This window comes from Anopheles nili, chromosome 2 (assembly GCF_943737925.1).
Source record: "Anopheles nili chromosome 2, idAnoNiliSN_F5_01, whole genome shotgun sequence".
NCBI classification, from domain to species: domain Eukaryota; kingdom Metazoa; phylum Arthropoda; class Insecta; order Diptera; family Culicidae; genus Anopheles; species Anopheles nili.
The window spans coordinates 63861882-63876644 of record NC_071291.1 but is presented as its reverse complement, the minus strand read 5'-3'; the positions used below and the strand labels follow the sequence as shown (position 1 = coordinate 63876644).

General features: G+C 50.2%; 1 protein-coding gene across 1 annotated transcript; it reads left to right on the top strand.

Moving 5' to 3' along the window:
- The first annotated feature begins 1704 nt into the window (after positions 1-1704).
- LOC128732123 (somatomedin-B and thrombospondin type-1 domain-containing protein) lies at positions 1705-14729 on the top strand. The gene is made up of 4 exons (XM_053825290.1): positions 1705-1948; positions 10065-10259; positions 13331-13451; positions 14396-14729. Exons 1-4 carry the CDS (start codon positions 1705-1707, stop codon positions 14727-14729), a joined length of 894 nt encoding a protein of 297 aa, XP_053681265.1.
- Positions 14730-14763: the final 34 nt, after the last annotated feature.

The following is a 14763-nucleotide window of genomic DNA, read 5'->3' as shown; positions in this document are numbered from 1 at the left end:
CCGCCCGAGACAGGGACAAATCTTCGCCATCCCACGCACCGTCGCAGACGAATGGGCCAAATTAAAGTTGGCTATCGGGTCGGGTCCGGGTCCGGACCGCCGGGTGGTGACTTTTCTGCCTTCATTATTTACGCCTGCCCTACCAGCCTCGGGGAAAGCCGGCTTTGTCGTACGTTTTCCCACCACAATCCTGACACATGACACACGATACGGTGCCCGAGCTCGAGCTCCTTCGGGCGAATAAATTAGCCTTCGAGCAGATGGCAGTGGTAGCGAAGATAGCGGCCAGTAATTCGTTTGGTGCAGATTTCGGACCAGGCGACCATTAGCGTGGTGTTTTGCTGCCAGTTGTCCTGGCTCCGACGTTGTGGGTGCAAAGTTTTCCCATCCAACACCCCGCCCGTTAATAGGTTACTACATCACGTCCTGGCTGGTTGCTCGTTAAGCTCGACCCAACCGAGACGATCGTGGGGTGTCCTTGCGTGCTACTAATGCCTCACACAAGCTGCGACCAAACTCCGAGGTCCGTTCATAATTCAATCACCCGAACCGGATCAAGACGTCACGTGTAATATTTCGAACGCGGGTGTGGATGAAAAGGCGACCACTCAACAGGCTGCAGGTCGAACGAAGCACGTCTGATCCTTGTAATGAGGACTAAGGAATCCATTCCCTACCATGAAATGCTGCTTGTTCGCATGTTCAACACTCGCCCCGAAATGAACGAACGTTTGATTTATCTGGTTCGTTTCACGACCGGCCATTTGTTTGTGGGAAATGGAAACCGGGGCGTGCATATTCATTCGCCTCGTGGGGATGCGAATTTGTTTTCTTCCTGCCCTTTTTTTTTTGGTTTTTTTTGTCGGTAAACGAGCAAAATTATGAAAACGCACGCCGAGCGCCCATTTATCAATGCCCCTTTTGCGCGGGGCATTCTTCGGCGATTTATATCCTTCTCATTGACTTCGGAAAAGCAGCCCAAAAACACAAAAAATACGAGCTCCCAAAAAAAAAGCTCATTCTCCTTCCGATTCCATTCAGCGCACGAAGAAGCTGTGTCTGTGTGGCGGTTTATTTGCGCTTCGTTTGTGAGATTGGAGGAATGCAATTCAACAGAGAGAAAGAGCGAGAGAGTGAATGAGAAGAATCGCAAAAAAGGATAGCTGAGAAAAAAAAAGCTAGAGTCAGGAAACTCGATCCTTCCGCGAAAATTGGATGCCGACCGGGCAAGATGGACGGCCGCTGGGAAGATCTCGCCTTGCACAACGGCAGCATGATCCTGGCCCGTGCAGTTGCGTCCTCGCACCCAATTACGCGCGGTGATTTAGTGCCCGTTTCGGTGCTCGCCCGAAATCGATAGCAATTCATTATCTCGCTGCTTAGCCGTTGCGGTTTTATCTTCCTTTTCCTGGTTGCCGGTTTGTGCTTTAATTTCATTTCTTCGCTTCCCTTTTTTGGTCTCTTTTCAGTGCAGCTCTTCCTGACGCGAGGCGAGTACGAAGAACACGCACTTCGCGTGCAAGAACCGGTGGATATTTTGTGCCGTGGTGCGTGGTGTGTGTGTGGATGAGCTGCCACTGTCTGGTACCGTCCCAGGACTGAAGCAGAAACCACTGCAATTGCGTCGAATCGGGCGATAATCAAAGCCGTGATCGCGTAGAGCCAACATCGCCGCTCTTAGTTGGACGAAAGCCGGAAAGCAAAATGGGTGTACGATACGTGCTGTTCGCGGTGTCGTTGGTGTCGCTGGGTGCGATGATCCGAGGCGTGTATGGTGGGTCCTGCCGAGAGGCCACCTTATGCTGCAACGGGCGCGACTCATCGTGCGTGGTGCAGAAGGCCCCACTGAACGCGATCATCGAGGATCTGAACGATAAGCCGTGCTACTGCGATCACGCCTGTCTGAAGCTGGGCGACTGCTGCGACGACTTCAAGTCACACTGTGGAGGTGAGTTATAGTGACCCCAAAGCGAGGAGGTTGGAATTAACCGCTGGGTGGGCAGCAACAAAGTAGCTGCCATTAGCGTGCGTCGCCTTTGGGGGGGCAGTTTATGAATGTCTTTACGATTTTCCACCATGCTGCGAGGGAATTCCACACGCGCGTAAGGCAACGGTGCTTAAAAGGACAGTCAACTCTTTTTGTGTCGTTGTCGATTGAGTTTCGAAAACGTAGTTTGTGTTGCTTTTTTTAAATAATATTTCAAGAAATGCCATTGGTTTTCTTAACTTGAAGTATTCATTCTAAGGAATCTTTTTCAATTGAATGTTTTTGCAGGAAAATAATTGAATTAGTTTTTATACATGATTGAAAATGAACTTTTGTGAAGCTGTGTGATATTTAATTCCACCTTCAGAAGGATTGAAACTCATTAAAGGGCAGTTTTTTAGGGTGTCCTTTTACGTGGCATTGTATGTTACGTCTTGTGGATGTAGATTAAATCAATATTATGTTTGGGAGTCATGATCTGCTTTTCTTAATACAGAATGAATTCTATTAAACATTTATTATCAATTAAATTTCCATCAGAAATGCTAACCCTGCACAAGTTGTCAAAACACGAAACAACTTCCATTAGCTCTCGTCCTCTAAAATCAAAAGCCCTTAAATCGATCGGTGCCTCACAATATGCTCATGTAACGCTTCAATTTAACCGGTCAGCCATTCTAAAATATATATACTCACCCGATCGATTTAGCGCACTTAGGATAACTGCACCCCGAGCCACTGGTCAGAGAGACACGGAACAAAAAACACGGCTTTTCCGCGTGCGTGATTTATCGGCAGGATTACCTGCCAACCGAGCGCGTACGCTCATCATCCATCACACCCGAGCAACTATTAATCAAAAACTTCGCAATCAAACCAGAGCACCACGGAGAGTTGCATCTCTCGGCTGCCCAGGTGGCCCGAGAGGGTGCAAGGGATTAAAGCCCATTAGCCACGCCACGGACGTGCGACGGTCGCGCTAGATTTGTGCTAAAATGATAAACAAAACACACCACGGCACCATTAATCCTTTCGAGGGATCCCCCTCACGGACGCCACGGTCGGGTGAAGAAAGTAATTGGAAAGTTGGTCAAACGCAGGCAAATAATGGACCGCGAAAAGGGACTCGGGAAAAGGGACCCAGTAGCTATGGCTGTGGGGAGAAACAAAAGAAAAAAGGAAAACATGATAGCCAGAGCAGGGATTAGATGCGATCCGAAACGTGCGATTTCGTGATCGATCCTTGCGGGATCCCGGTAAATGGGGCGAAGCCTGTAAATCTCTTTTTTTCCCTCGCTGTGCTGATGTTGTACTTCCTTCTCGGATGCCTCCCGAAAGGGATTTGGCAGAGTGTGCGGATCGGGGTGCACACGGTTGCATAATTAATCGCCACGCTGCGCCATGAATCACGGGCGCGATCCGTGCTACCGCAACCGTGTTGCGATCATAAATCAGGCCCTCGGCTGAGGGTCGGAGCATTATTTTTAGCTATCCGCCTCGATTCGATCGATTGCATTCAACCGATCACCACCACTCGGGAAACGGTTGCAACAGCACCGAAAAACCCCCCTATTATGGGGTCGAAACTCAGCTGCAACCCGGGAAACTCTACCATCTACCGCGCGTATTGTGCGTGCATTTCCCGGAAGGCGCACCCTTGCGTTAGCTCACATTATTTATGGAAATTTTCACCATTCAAGAGGGCACCCCATCCGTTGGGGCCAATTTGGCCACGTCGATGTGTTGGTTTCGTGAGCCGCGAGATTTGCAGCCCCATGCTTTTGGTCCGCAATTTCGTCAAAATGCGTGTGGCCATTTCCCACTCCAACACGAGGGAAAGTTGCCCAGACCCACGCCTGCACGCCAGTATTATAGTTTATGAATATGTTGATGTTTTACCGTGCTCTCGTTCCTGTTGCTGTTCGCGGGACTCGGGCGGTAAAATCTGAATATAAAAGTAATACCAGACCGTGTGGGGGGGGTGTCGAAAGCTGACAGGGAGTGGCAGAAGGGCAGAAAGAAACCCACCCCCACGCGGCAAAAAGACACTGAGGACGTGGAATAAAAATTCAAACAAACCTCACCGTAAAATAACCATTTCCGGTGCTAACTAACTTCCTTTCGGAAAAATGTCCACCCAGCGGGAAGGATCGTTACCATCAACGTCAACTTCATCGTCATCGTTGTCATCGGCAGGCCGGTGTCCGGCGGTGCGAAATGAAATTCATGGAAAATGTTCTCTCGCTCGCTCGTGCTCTCTTGCTTGCTCTTTCTCACGTAATGTTTCACGCTATCAGCAAAGTTCCACACGCCCGTCAAAACCGAAAAATCTCGAATATAAATGGAAATGGTAATGGGCAAGTCGGAAAAGCGTGGTCTCTGGATGCTAGCGAGCGTGTAAGAGTGAGCGAGAGATAGCACACTGGTCAAGAAAACAAAGGGGAACCAGCTCAACCTGCAGGTTTCCGTTTGCATCCTCCCGACACTGAAGGACCTGTCGTTTGTGGCTGAATGAAGCAACTTTCTAGATGGAGAGTTGTAGCTTCGCTTTTTTTTTGCTGTTGTTTAATGCGCTATCGTAAGAAAACCCCTGCAGAAGAGAGAGCGAGAGCGAATTTATATTTATTTCGTTTTTCATTAAAATTTCGGACGCCTGGCCGAGCAGCGCGGAGAGGACACTCGGAAGTTTCAAAAACCATTCGGACAGGTGATGTTTTGCTGGCGTTGTTTTGCCCCTTTCTTTTTGGTGGGCACGCGCTGTGGCACGCGAGAAAAAGGGAGAACCCCGTCAAGATGGCACGGTGTTGTTTTATGAATCATCAAGTTCCGGAGATTGGGTCAAAACTTTATCAATTACGAGTCCGGTGGGTCCGGGAGGTAAATAATTAGATTTTGTGGTGCTCCCGCACGGTTCATTCGTTTTGTTTGGTGTGCATGGCTGAATTATTGCGAACTTAAGTTACGGCTTTAACTCGCAAAACATCAATCGAAAGTCGCCCGAACGAGATCAGCTTCTCGAGACATCTAACGGTTTTTCCATTCGGCAACGGAATACGTCGCCCTAATGGCACTGGGAAAGAGAATGCAAATTTTCAATACCATCTGCCGGAAGCCACCCAGGGGAAATGAACTCGCATTGGGATGCACCACAATTCCCGTTCCGGACTTCGTTGTGGACGTACGTGCCCCGAATGCCCGAAAGCGGTCGGTTGGACCTTGCTTACGGTTGCATGCAGTCGGTGGGAAAACCAGCCTGCTGTCTGTGGCCCATTCCCAGGAAGCCAACCCCTTGAGGAGCCTTTCAAAAACGAGCATTTGATGATTTGATGATGAGCCCGCCCGCTGGTCCGGATGTTGTTCACCGGGTGAGCCTTTCAACGGCAGATGCACTCACTCGTCGTCGTCCCCTGAAAGGTAGGCAACATGCACAGCAAAATGCATCCACCCCGAGGGTGCTTTTTGGCCGGGGGGCGGAGTTAGAACAGAATAATAACTCAACATGGAGCTCGCCTCGAGCATGGAATACAGGCCCGAGTACACGAGAAACAAATGAACCCAGCTCAACCCGGCCCATCATCATCGATAGCCCGTTTGCGAGGACAAACATTTAAGCGCTGAGTTAATGAAGAGCGCTTTCTTTCCCAACCCGTTCGCTTCCGGTGGGTGGGAAAAGTTCTAGCCCCATCCTAGCGCTAAAGGCGTGGAAAAAGGGCAAAGTTTCGCCGGCTCAGCACCACCCACGGAGCCGGTTTATTTAACATCTAAATTACAGTTTGTTCTCGCGCGCTGTAAATAATTTACGTTCGCCTCCGGCGGAGAATGGTAATTTTCCCCATCCCAACCCTAGAGCAACCGTGAATTATCCGGAGCATAATTTTTCGGCAGCCAACGCGACTGCAATCGTCTGCACGGAATGGTGTGTCTCGGTTGCGAACGCCCACGTCAACGCCGGGCTAAAAAGCTCGCAAAATGAAATGCGCCTGGATGCGCCTCGACGCAGGCGGAATGAATTCTTCATGTCGCAATTGAAAGACCGGAGTGCGAGGGAGGCTGAAAGCAAGTTAACGGCAAGGAACAAAAAAAAAAAAAGAAAAGGGGGAAACGAAAACAAGTAAACCACACAAACGCACACCCCGCGAGGCTCATTTGCAATTCGTGTAAGCATGGCGGAGATTGCTTAATATGCGACCGTGCGGCTGCATTCGAGGGATGTTGGGCATCCTGCCGGTGGATCTGGGTGGATGGGGAAATAAAACTTGAAACACCTCCACCAGCCCCCGGTGGGCTTGAATTATGCATGAACGCGTGGAGATGCGCACAACCTACACAACCCGCCCAAGGCAGCAGAAGTTTGATAAACTCTCGGCTTAACGAGATATTGGTACTTACGGAACAAAGGCGCAGATACGGTTTGCGTTCTCGCTGAAACTCCGGCAGGCAAGGGTGGAAAAGGATTCGATACGGCTTGCGTCTTTATTTCCTGCTGATTAAATTTCCTCTCCCCAGCTAAGTGGCTCGACGTTTTTGAGCGTTATTCATAGAAGTAATAACAACCGCATCGTTTCGACCTCGACGCGAAACACTCTCACGCTCGGGGTTGATGCCACCGCAAGGTACTTTTGCTCCTTTTTTATGTGTGTGTGTGTGTGTGTTGATTTCACCTCCCACTCCCCCACCAAGAGGGAATAGAAAAGCCCCCTTCCCACCGGTAGTCGAAAAGCTGCTCATTTGTGAGGCACAAAATTCCAGCGCATCTGCGCGAAACACGCCAACATAATCCTAGCTTGCGTGCTGACGCAGCTCCCGCGGCTCGAGAAGGCGTTTCATTTTCATTTCCACCGTGCCATATTTATAACCGCCCCTAATTAGCTTGCCCTGCCGAGCGCAAGCACTGGAAAAACCTCCCCTCAAATGGAGTGCAAAGCGGTGTCCTTTTCTGCTACCAGGAATGCAACCAAACCGGACCACCGGTATGTTTCTGGTTTTATTTTTTGTAAAGTTTTTGTTGCGCATTGTTTTTTTTGCATGCCCTACTGAGTCGGGTGTTACATATGCAATCATTTATTTCAACGCCACGGACGGCGTAAGAGGATTTTACACCGACGCTTCGTTGTGGGAAAGCTCGCTAGTTTTTTGTTTAATCGCTCGTTAGAGAAACGGCCACTCGTTTCACACAACTATCGGTGAGTGAAGAAAAAAAAATGAGTAGGCGATGGTAACGTGTTACCGTCACGTTAAAGCTTCCCACTAACCATCAGCTCCGGTTTTCCGAGCTCGGAAAAAAGCGCCCCATCCGCTACTGCATCCGATGGGCGGTAAAATGGGTGCTAACCTTGCTGCGTGGGTGTATGGTGTTGCTGCTGTTGTTACGGCCCACCGGTTACGGCTTAAAGATGAGTTCTGTTTCATCATCTTGCGCGCCCGTCAACAAAAGCACGCCAAAGCCAGCCACCGGCAGGATCAAAGGCGCGAAGGCGAGCTTGCCGTTTTTTTTCTCTCTCTCTTTTTTGTGTCCCTATTTTGTTCGCTCGACTGATCGCAGGGTTTTTCTTTTTCCTACTCCTCCGAAAGGTGGCTTTTCGCGCGTGTGGTTCAGAAGTTGCTTTAAATTTGTGATTCATGTGTGTTTTTTTAACGTGCGATGCTCGAGAAAGCCTGCTCATGCTACGGATGGTCCCGAAATGTGGGCTTCATTCAAAATTCAAGCGAAAACCCCCCCCCACGCACGTGAGCCTATTTGAAGCTGCTTTTCGCAACGCAAAAACCATCCTTTTGTTTCGCGTTCCGGGTTCCCGGGAACACCCCGGTGCCAGTGTGAATGCAAAATGCAGCCTTTGCACCATCACAGCGCACACATCACGGGCTTGCTTCTGGCAATCCACGTCAAAACCATACGAACCGGGGAAACTCGAGATTCGCACAGCACGCCTTCCTGCGATGCCGTTGCAATAATCACCCCTAGCGACTCGGTTGGAATGCGATTGGAAGGGTGGTGGGATTAAAAACCAACCCCACACCGGCCACAGGACAGCACTATCGAAATTGAATCGTAAATCGTGCGGCAAACAGCACACAATCCCGGTGATTCCATCACTTCGGACGGTGGCGTGCCTTTAGGCCGTGCGTGCCATCGCAGGCGGCAAACATTCAATCATCCGTGCGCCACCCTAAGCAGTAAGCTCCCTATCCATCAGGCGGCATTAGCAAAGGCCCACGCTTCGAGGCCGTCGAGCGTTCGCGGGTCAATCACCTGCTCGCATGCAACATGGTGCGCGCCAGAAACGCCAGGACAACCCCCCACGGCACTGGCTAATCATAATAAAGCGACTCCCAGCGACTCCCGTGGACGGGTAATAATATTTCATGCCTTGTAAAACGTAACAGCTCGTCGTCGTTGCACCGTCGGGCTTAATCAAACCGTTTCGCAAACGCCTACCGGTGCCTACTGGGTGTCAAGAGCCGGTGCACGGCTTCAGTGCGGTCCTCATCGTAAAAGTTTATATCTGCCATTTTCCAGACATCACGCCCGGGGAAGGTTGCGTGGATCGTCATCACGTCCTCACGGCGTGTCCAACGCCCACGAGCCTTTGTCAATGGTAGCTTCGCGTGGGCACGCGGTTCATCACAATCAGCATCTGCATTGGCTACCGTCCGGCAGGCATCTTGGGCAATCCGATTTGTGCCTTCACACCTGTGCCGGTCTCGAGCGTCTGGAAGACTCGTAGGGCAATCCCGTTTCGTTGTAAATGTGCTTAAAATGCACCACCGGCTCCCTTAAATAGCACAATAACGACAAACGCCGGAGTGGCACTTTGTTTGGCCATGCCACGGAACGAGCCGTTCGCAAACAGCATCACATGCCGGCAATCCTCGAATCCAAGCGGCGGAAAGGACCGCCGTACGTAAATGGGCTTCCGGGTAGCTTCCGAACCGCTGGTGTACGGTTTTCGCTCGAGAATGTGCCTCGTTCAGAGTGGACCCATTCACTGAAGGTTACATAAATAATAAAACGACACGAAAAACAATAGGAAAACGCCCCATTGGTCGCCCCCGGCCGATGGGAAACAACACTCGGTGGAGCATACATCTCTCGTGTTTTGTGCCGTGTCTTTCTCTTGCGCTCAAGATGTACCGGGTACCAAGGAGACGATATCGCAGCGACATATCGACATTCAGCCCTGACCGGTGGCGTTGTTGGGTTTCTTTCGGTATTTTTTTTTTATTCCTCGCACAACCGGGTCTCTCTCGGTGTTTTGCTTCCATCTCAGCCGCGGCCCGGGTTCGACGTGTTGTCCTCACCATAATAGGCAAACATTCCTGCTATTACATGAAACTGCCGCCAGACGTTCGGCGCCCGTAGCAGGCGAGCGAATGCTTGATTTTTATTGATCTCTCCCAGCCGGCACCGAAGCAGAAGACGTCGGGCAAAAGTGCTCCGGATCGGGTGGTTCTTGCTTGTGCGGATTTCCGAGCGAAATCAAAACATATCACCATCGCTGGTCTGCTGTTGCTCCACAGCGCCAGTTCGGACGCACTGCGAGTTGATTAATGGCGGATGGAATATAAATTGGAAAATATTTGTCCCCGATCGGCAAGTGACGCTACCATTCGAGGCTTCTCCGAGGGTGTTGGTTTGCCTGCGAGAATTGGCTTATTTTATTTAGCAAATTTCATTTCACTTCCTCTGGAACGTACGAGGTCGGCAACAAAGTACAATCGCAATGCACTGCAGGTTGACGGTGGCCCTACGGAGCAAACACGACCGACCGTTGGTGGTTCCGAAGTAATTTCCTTATTTGCTGTTGCAGCCAATAATTTACTAGACGCTCGCCTTCACGTTGCACACGCGAAAAGGTCACCGGAAATGAGATGCAGTGGACCGTGATCCATTTGCAAAACCGCAACCATGCGGCCCTTTTGCGAAGCCCTGGAGGCGCCCTTATTTGAAATCATAATTGTAAAACACGCTGCATCGATTGCGCGCGCGTTCATGTGATTAACCGTTCAATTGTTTCTGATCTGTTTGTCTCTCTACATCTCTCTCTCTCTCTCTCGTTCTTTATCTCTCTGTTTTCAGTGATCGATTGCGTCGTGAGTGAATGGGGCCAATGGAGCGAATGTGACACGGCTTGCGGCAACGGAATGATGTCGCGCACTCGCATCATCGAGCAGAAACCACAAAATGGCGGCAAACACTGCCCGTCGCTGGTGCAGAAGCGCGGCTGCCAGGGACTGAAATGTCACAATCATCACGACCGGAAGGCACTGCGAGGTAAGCGATGAACCGCGTTCCAATGGCTTCGTTTTGCAAGGGAGCACAAACATAAGAGCGCTTTTGAAACGCCACGGTAATAGCTGCCGTTTGCTGCCCTTCGCTTACTGGCCGGGGCACTTGGTTTATCTGTCCGTGTGTTTCCTTTTCGCACGTTGTCCCTTGAAAAAAAAACACCGGCGACCATCATGAGAGTACTTTCGCAAACGCGATTGCAACTGAAATTACCTTCTCGTCGTCCTTCACGCGGGTGAAATTGACGTTCGTTTCCACTGAGCGTGGGCACAAAGAGCTAACATTTTCCCATCGTTTGGTGCTTTTTTTCCTCTCTCTTTTGGCTTCAACTCTCCACTTAGCGTCCTTCCACTTCACGGACGTAAAGCTGTTCTGCGGGATCGCAATCGCAAACGTCCAAACAGTGAGCCGGCGCAGGATGGCTCTGTCCAGGATCAAACGACAGGTCCTGTGCCGTGCCGGTTGCATAACTTACGGGCGCCGTCCCTCACTGTTGCTGGCAACCCTGCCGTCAATTGGTGATTTTTGTTTCAAATTTTCTTCCCGTTTTGTTTCCCGACCGGCATCGATCCCTGGGCCACCCGTTTTAACCGAGAGTATTGTTTCCGGTGTGTGAATGTTGCGGTTCCTTGCTTTCCTTTTTTGTCGCTTTCGGTCGCCCCACACGCGAACATCCCCCAGCTCTGCTGTCCAAGGGATTCCGGGTGTGTGTGTGTCATGTTACTGCTGGAGCGGAGCTTTCGACCGTAGCCGATGCTACCCAACCACACGTTCGAACATCATCAACAGCCGCCCTTTTCCAAACGGGAGGTCCTTTTGTCTGTACCATTGAGCCTTTGCACCAAACCGAAGCCTTCCCTTTGGAACCGAGTGCGCTCGTTGGCCAAATTTGAAATTGAACATTTTATCACTCATGACAATCAATAGCCGTCAGGGTCTCGCTCGTTCGGTTCACCCAAACGTTCGCTCGTCGGGCCAGGCAAACGCTACAGCACAACTTTGTGCGTTTGGTTTGTGGACGTGCTTTTTTTTTTGCCCAGATTTCCCTCCGTACATTTCGAGCCCGTTTTACAATGATTGATGGCCACATTCGGTGTCAAAGTTCTGCGTTGTTGTGTACCGCTTGTCTGGCAGGGATATCGTTGCGCCGCGAGGATCGTCCGTATCGCGCACGGATCGCACAGAACCCGCAGCCCTTTTCTACGTCCGAAGTCCAAAGCCCAACGCAAATGCCTCAAGTCGTTTTGTTTTTTGCTGCTCCACATCGCTGAAGGGCGCTGTTTTTTTTCTCTCTCTTCATTTTGCTGCTCCTCTTTTGGGCCGTCTCATGTTCGGGTCTCCCTCGTCATGGCTCAAATTTTGGGAAAATTAAATTTTTTTGTACCACCGACCTTACGCTGACGTTTCGGGACGAGCTCGAGTCACCCGGATAGTGATTAAAAACGTAGTCCCTTCGATATGGTGGGCGAGTGATATGGAGACGGAGACGCCTCTTGCCAGGCGGACGATGATGTGCAAGACAGCGATTTACATTTTAATAGACTTCCGACGAGTGTTTACCCGGATAATAAAGCTGTTTGATCGGTGCGATGGAATTCGACTGTCATATTTTTTTTCGCCCCCATTGACGAAGAAGTTACACGGAGGGACGATTAAAAAATTCCAATCCCCCCACCGAACGAAGGGAATAAACCCCGTGGAAGGTAATCTGTTTTTTTTTGTGTGTGCTAAAAGGTCTGCACAGGCTTAATGCTTCACCTGTTGAGGCATAAACGGTAGCTTACAGGAAGCACATCAAAGGGAACGTTTTGCTTGGAATGTTTCGTGTGTTATGCGTCGATGTAAGGCGACCATATGTTGCGCGTTAGCTGAAAATTGTGTTTGGAAGAGTTTGAAAAAACCCGTTTCAGCAGTTTCCATTCGTTGAGTTGATTGCTTAAACTCATACAACTTTTTTGAACTTGAGAAAGCTTTGTAAGCTTTTTTAATCTTTTGAAAGCAACGTTTCTAGACTTCAAAAGCATGTTTTAAAGTGGTTTAAAATGACGTTTGCTCAAAAAATGATAGGATGTTGAAAGAAACTTTAATCTATTATATTAGGAAAACAAAAAAATCACTTTACAATCACTTAAAGTAAACCTGTGATTGACATTTTCCAATTATGGATTATCTAATGTCGACTGTTTATTTTTGAGTGTTTACCAAGTAGCAGCGAAGTGAATATAATCCTTATCTAAGAAAAGATAGTCGAAACGCTAAATAAACGGTTAGAGTATTTCCTTTTTTAGTACCGCCAGGTACGCATATGACATAATGCAGCTGTTTCCCATGGTTAAAACTTGAGCGCAACGAAACCAGCAAACAAAAAAGCCGCCTCATATTTGCTGCCTTACTTGGCGTGCTCCAAACTATGCGCCATAGCCATTTGCTAAACTCACCCTCCGGGTGAGGGCAGACTCACCCCTGCGATGGCACCACAAATCCATATTTGAACAGCCAACCGGCCTACCAGGTTTCCCGGCGCTAAACATCCACCCAGTCGTGGCGTTTGACCGAAACCGGGCGCGCCATAAATCCAGCCCAACACTTGCCCTCACGATGCCCAAATTGGGTGGCTTCATAGAGGCGAAAACGGTTCACCGCAGGGCCAGTTCCACAGCCAGCCTGCCGTCTTGCACCATTGCCAGGGCAACGGTGCAGAACTTCCGCCGAAGTCGACAACGGCCAGGGTGCTCACTCACCGCAACTTTCGCTGCTAAAATAATCAAAAACTTTGCTTGAACGGAGCTTGATTGCAAATGTTGCTGCCACCGGCTTTTTGCCCGACCCGCCGAGGACTGCGTTGCGGATGCCGGTGATGGCGATGGAAGAACTTGTCCGAAGGGTCCGGGATTGGATTTTCCATCCGTCTAACGCCCTATCAGGGTGGCCAGCCGGGACGGTTCAATTTCACGTGCTGCTGATGGTCTTCACTTTCCCGACCGCGTGTGTGTGTGTTTGCGTGTTTTTTTTTCACCATTTTCCACCACTTTCTCCTGTCTCGTTTTCCACCACAGAAACTGCACTGCTGCTGCCGGCCGCCCTCTCCAAGAGCCGCCACGAGAACGACACCAGCGACATCCGGCGGAACCTGCGATTGCGCTACAAGAACGCATTCAAGCACAACCGAGGAAATGAGTAAGTATCGGACCCCCCACTCCCTGCAATGGGGTTTTTGGGAAGCTTCTATTTATGGCCCACAAACCGGCTGCTGTAACCGATTTTCCCTTCGGTCGCTTGCAACTCCCGAACCGAGTGCTGCATTTGCATTTGCTAATCGGTATTCAATCGAGCACTAATCGATTTACCGACGACGGGGCGCATCTGTTCGGGACGTTTTTTGGGAAAATCGCTGTTGGGAAAACTCGCTTTCCACCGAGCGGCTGTGGGCGAGTTTTCCATCGCTTCCACCCCCAAGTGGATCAGTCTCGCAAAACTGAAACTGACGTACAGTGAGTGAGTTGAAAAGCTATTTTCGGTCTTAGGCTAAAAAGGGGTACGTTTTATACGTTGAGCGGCAATTGAAGAAGCTCAAAAGTTTAACCGGCAGTGGAGAGTATAATCAATAGTGGCAATGGGAACTTCTTCCTTCGCTTGGATAATATCAAATGACGAGCGCCGGTTTGGAAGCACTCCGACATCTTTCGCATCATTCAATCAATGTAGCAAAAGCACTTGCACGTGAAGATTGTGCGGGTTGTAATTGGAGCAATGGCAGGCTCACATCGCATGGTAATTTGACGATAGCAAACGAGCGAACGTTTTCCATTCCGATCGGTTCGATTAGCTCAATCATACACGCCAGTTGGCACCGGAACGGAGCTCGAAAAGGCTTTCAAGTGTTCGAACGAAACATCAGACGTTTGCCGTAATCGAATATCGATGCGGTATCGAGTGATTAAGCTTCAACGACGCACGATCCTGCCATCTAAGAGAGAGAGAGAGGTGCATTGCGTCCTTCTGGAGCTGGTTTCCGATTACATACGCCCCAGCGTGTGAGGGGCCTTGTTTCGGTGGCACAGATTTTCCGCGAATCGCTTGAAGCGTAACACGGAACTAACCCTTAACTCCACTCTCCACAGGTACTGCGTCGAGTTCGAGGTCATCAAGGCGACCAAAGCGTGCCACAAGGACACGACGTACCGTGGGCTAGCCGAGGGTGAACGTGTGATCGTTCGCTGCGACCTGGAAGCGCTGCACGAGGACAAAACGGTGGATACGCTCGCGAGCAACTCGGTGCAGGATGAGGACGAACCGGAAACACCGAAGTATCGCTGCCGAGGGGATGGACTGACGGGGCGTAACACGCGCTTCACCACACTCGCCATGCCGGCTTGCCGGGGCAAATGGATGCGCTTTACGGTCGGCCAACCGAAGAAGTGTCCCTCCAACGATGCCCAGTTCATTTTCGTCTAAGTGCGCTGGAATCGAGGGAGATAGAGAGAGAGAG

Coding starts and splice junctions, on each gene's coding strand:
- LOC128732123 (XM_053825290.1), top strand. CDS start 1,705: ATGGGTGTACGATACGTGCTGTTCGCGGTGTCGTTGGTGTCGCTGGGT. Junction 1,949..10,064: donor CTTCAAGTCACACTGTGGAG/GTGAGTTATAGT, acceptor CTCTGTTTTCAG/TGATCGATTGCGTCGTGAGT. Junction 10,260..13,330: donor CGACCGGAAGGCACTGCGAG/GTAAGCGATGAA, acceptor TTTCCACCACAG/AAACTGCACTGCTGCTGCCG.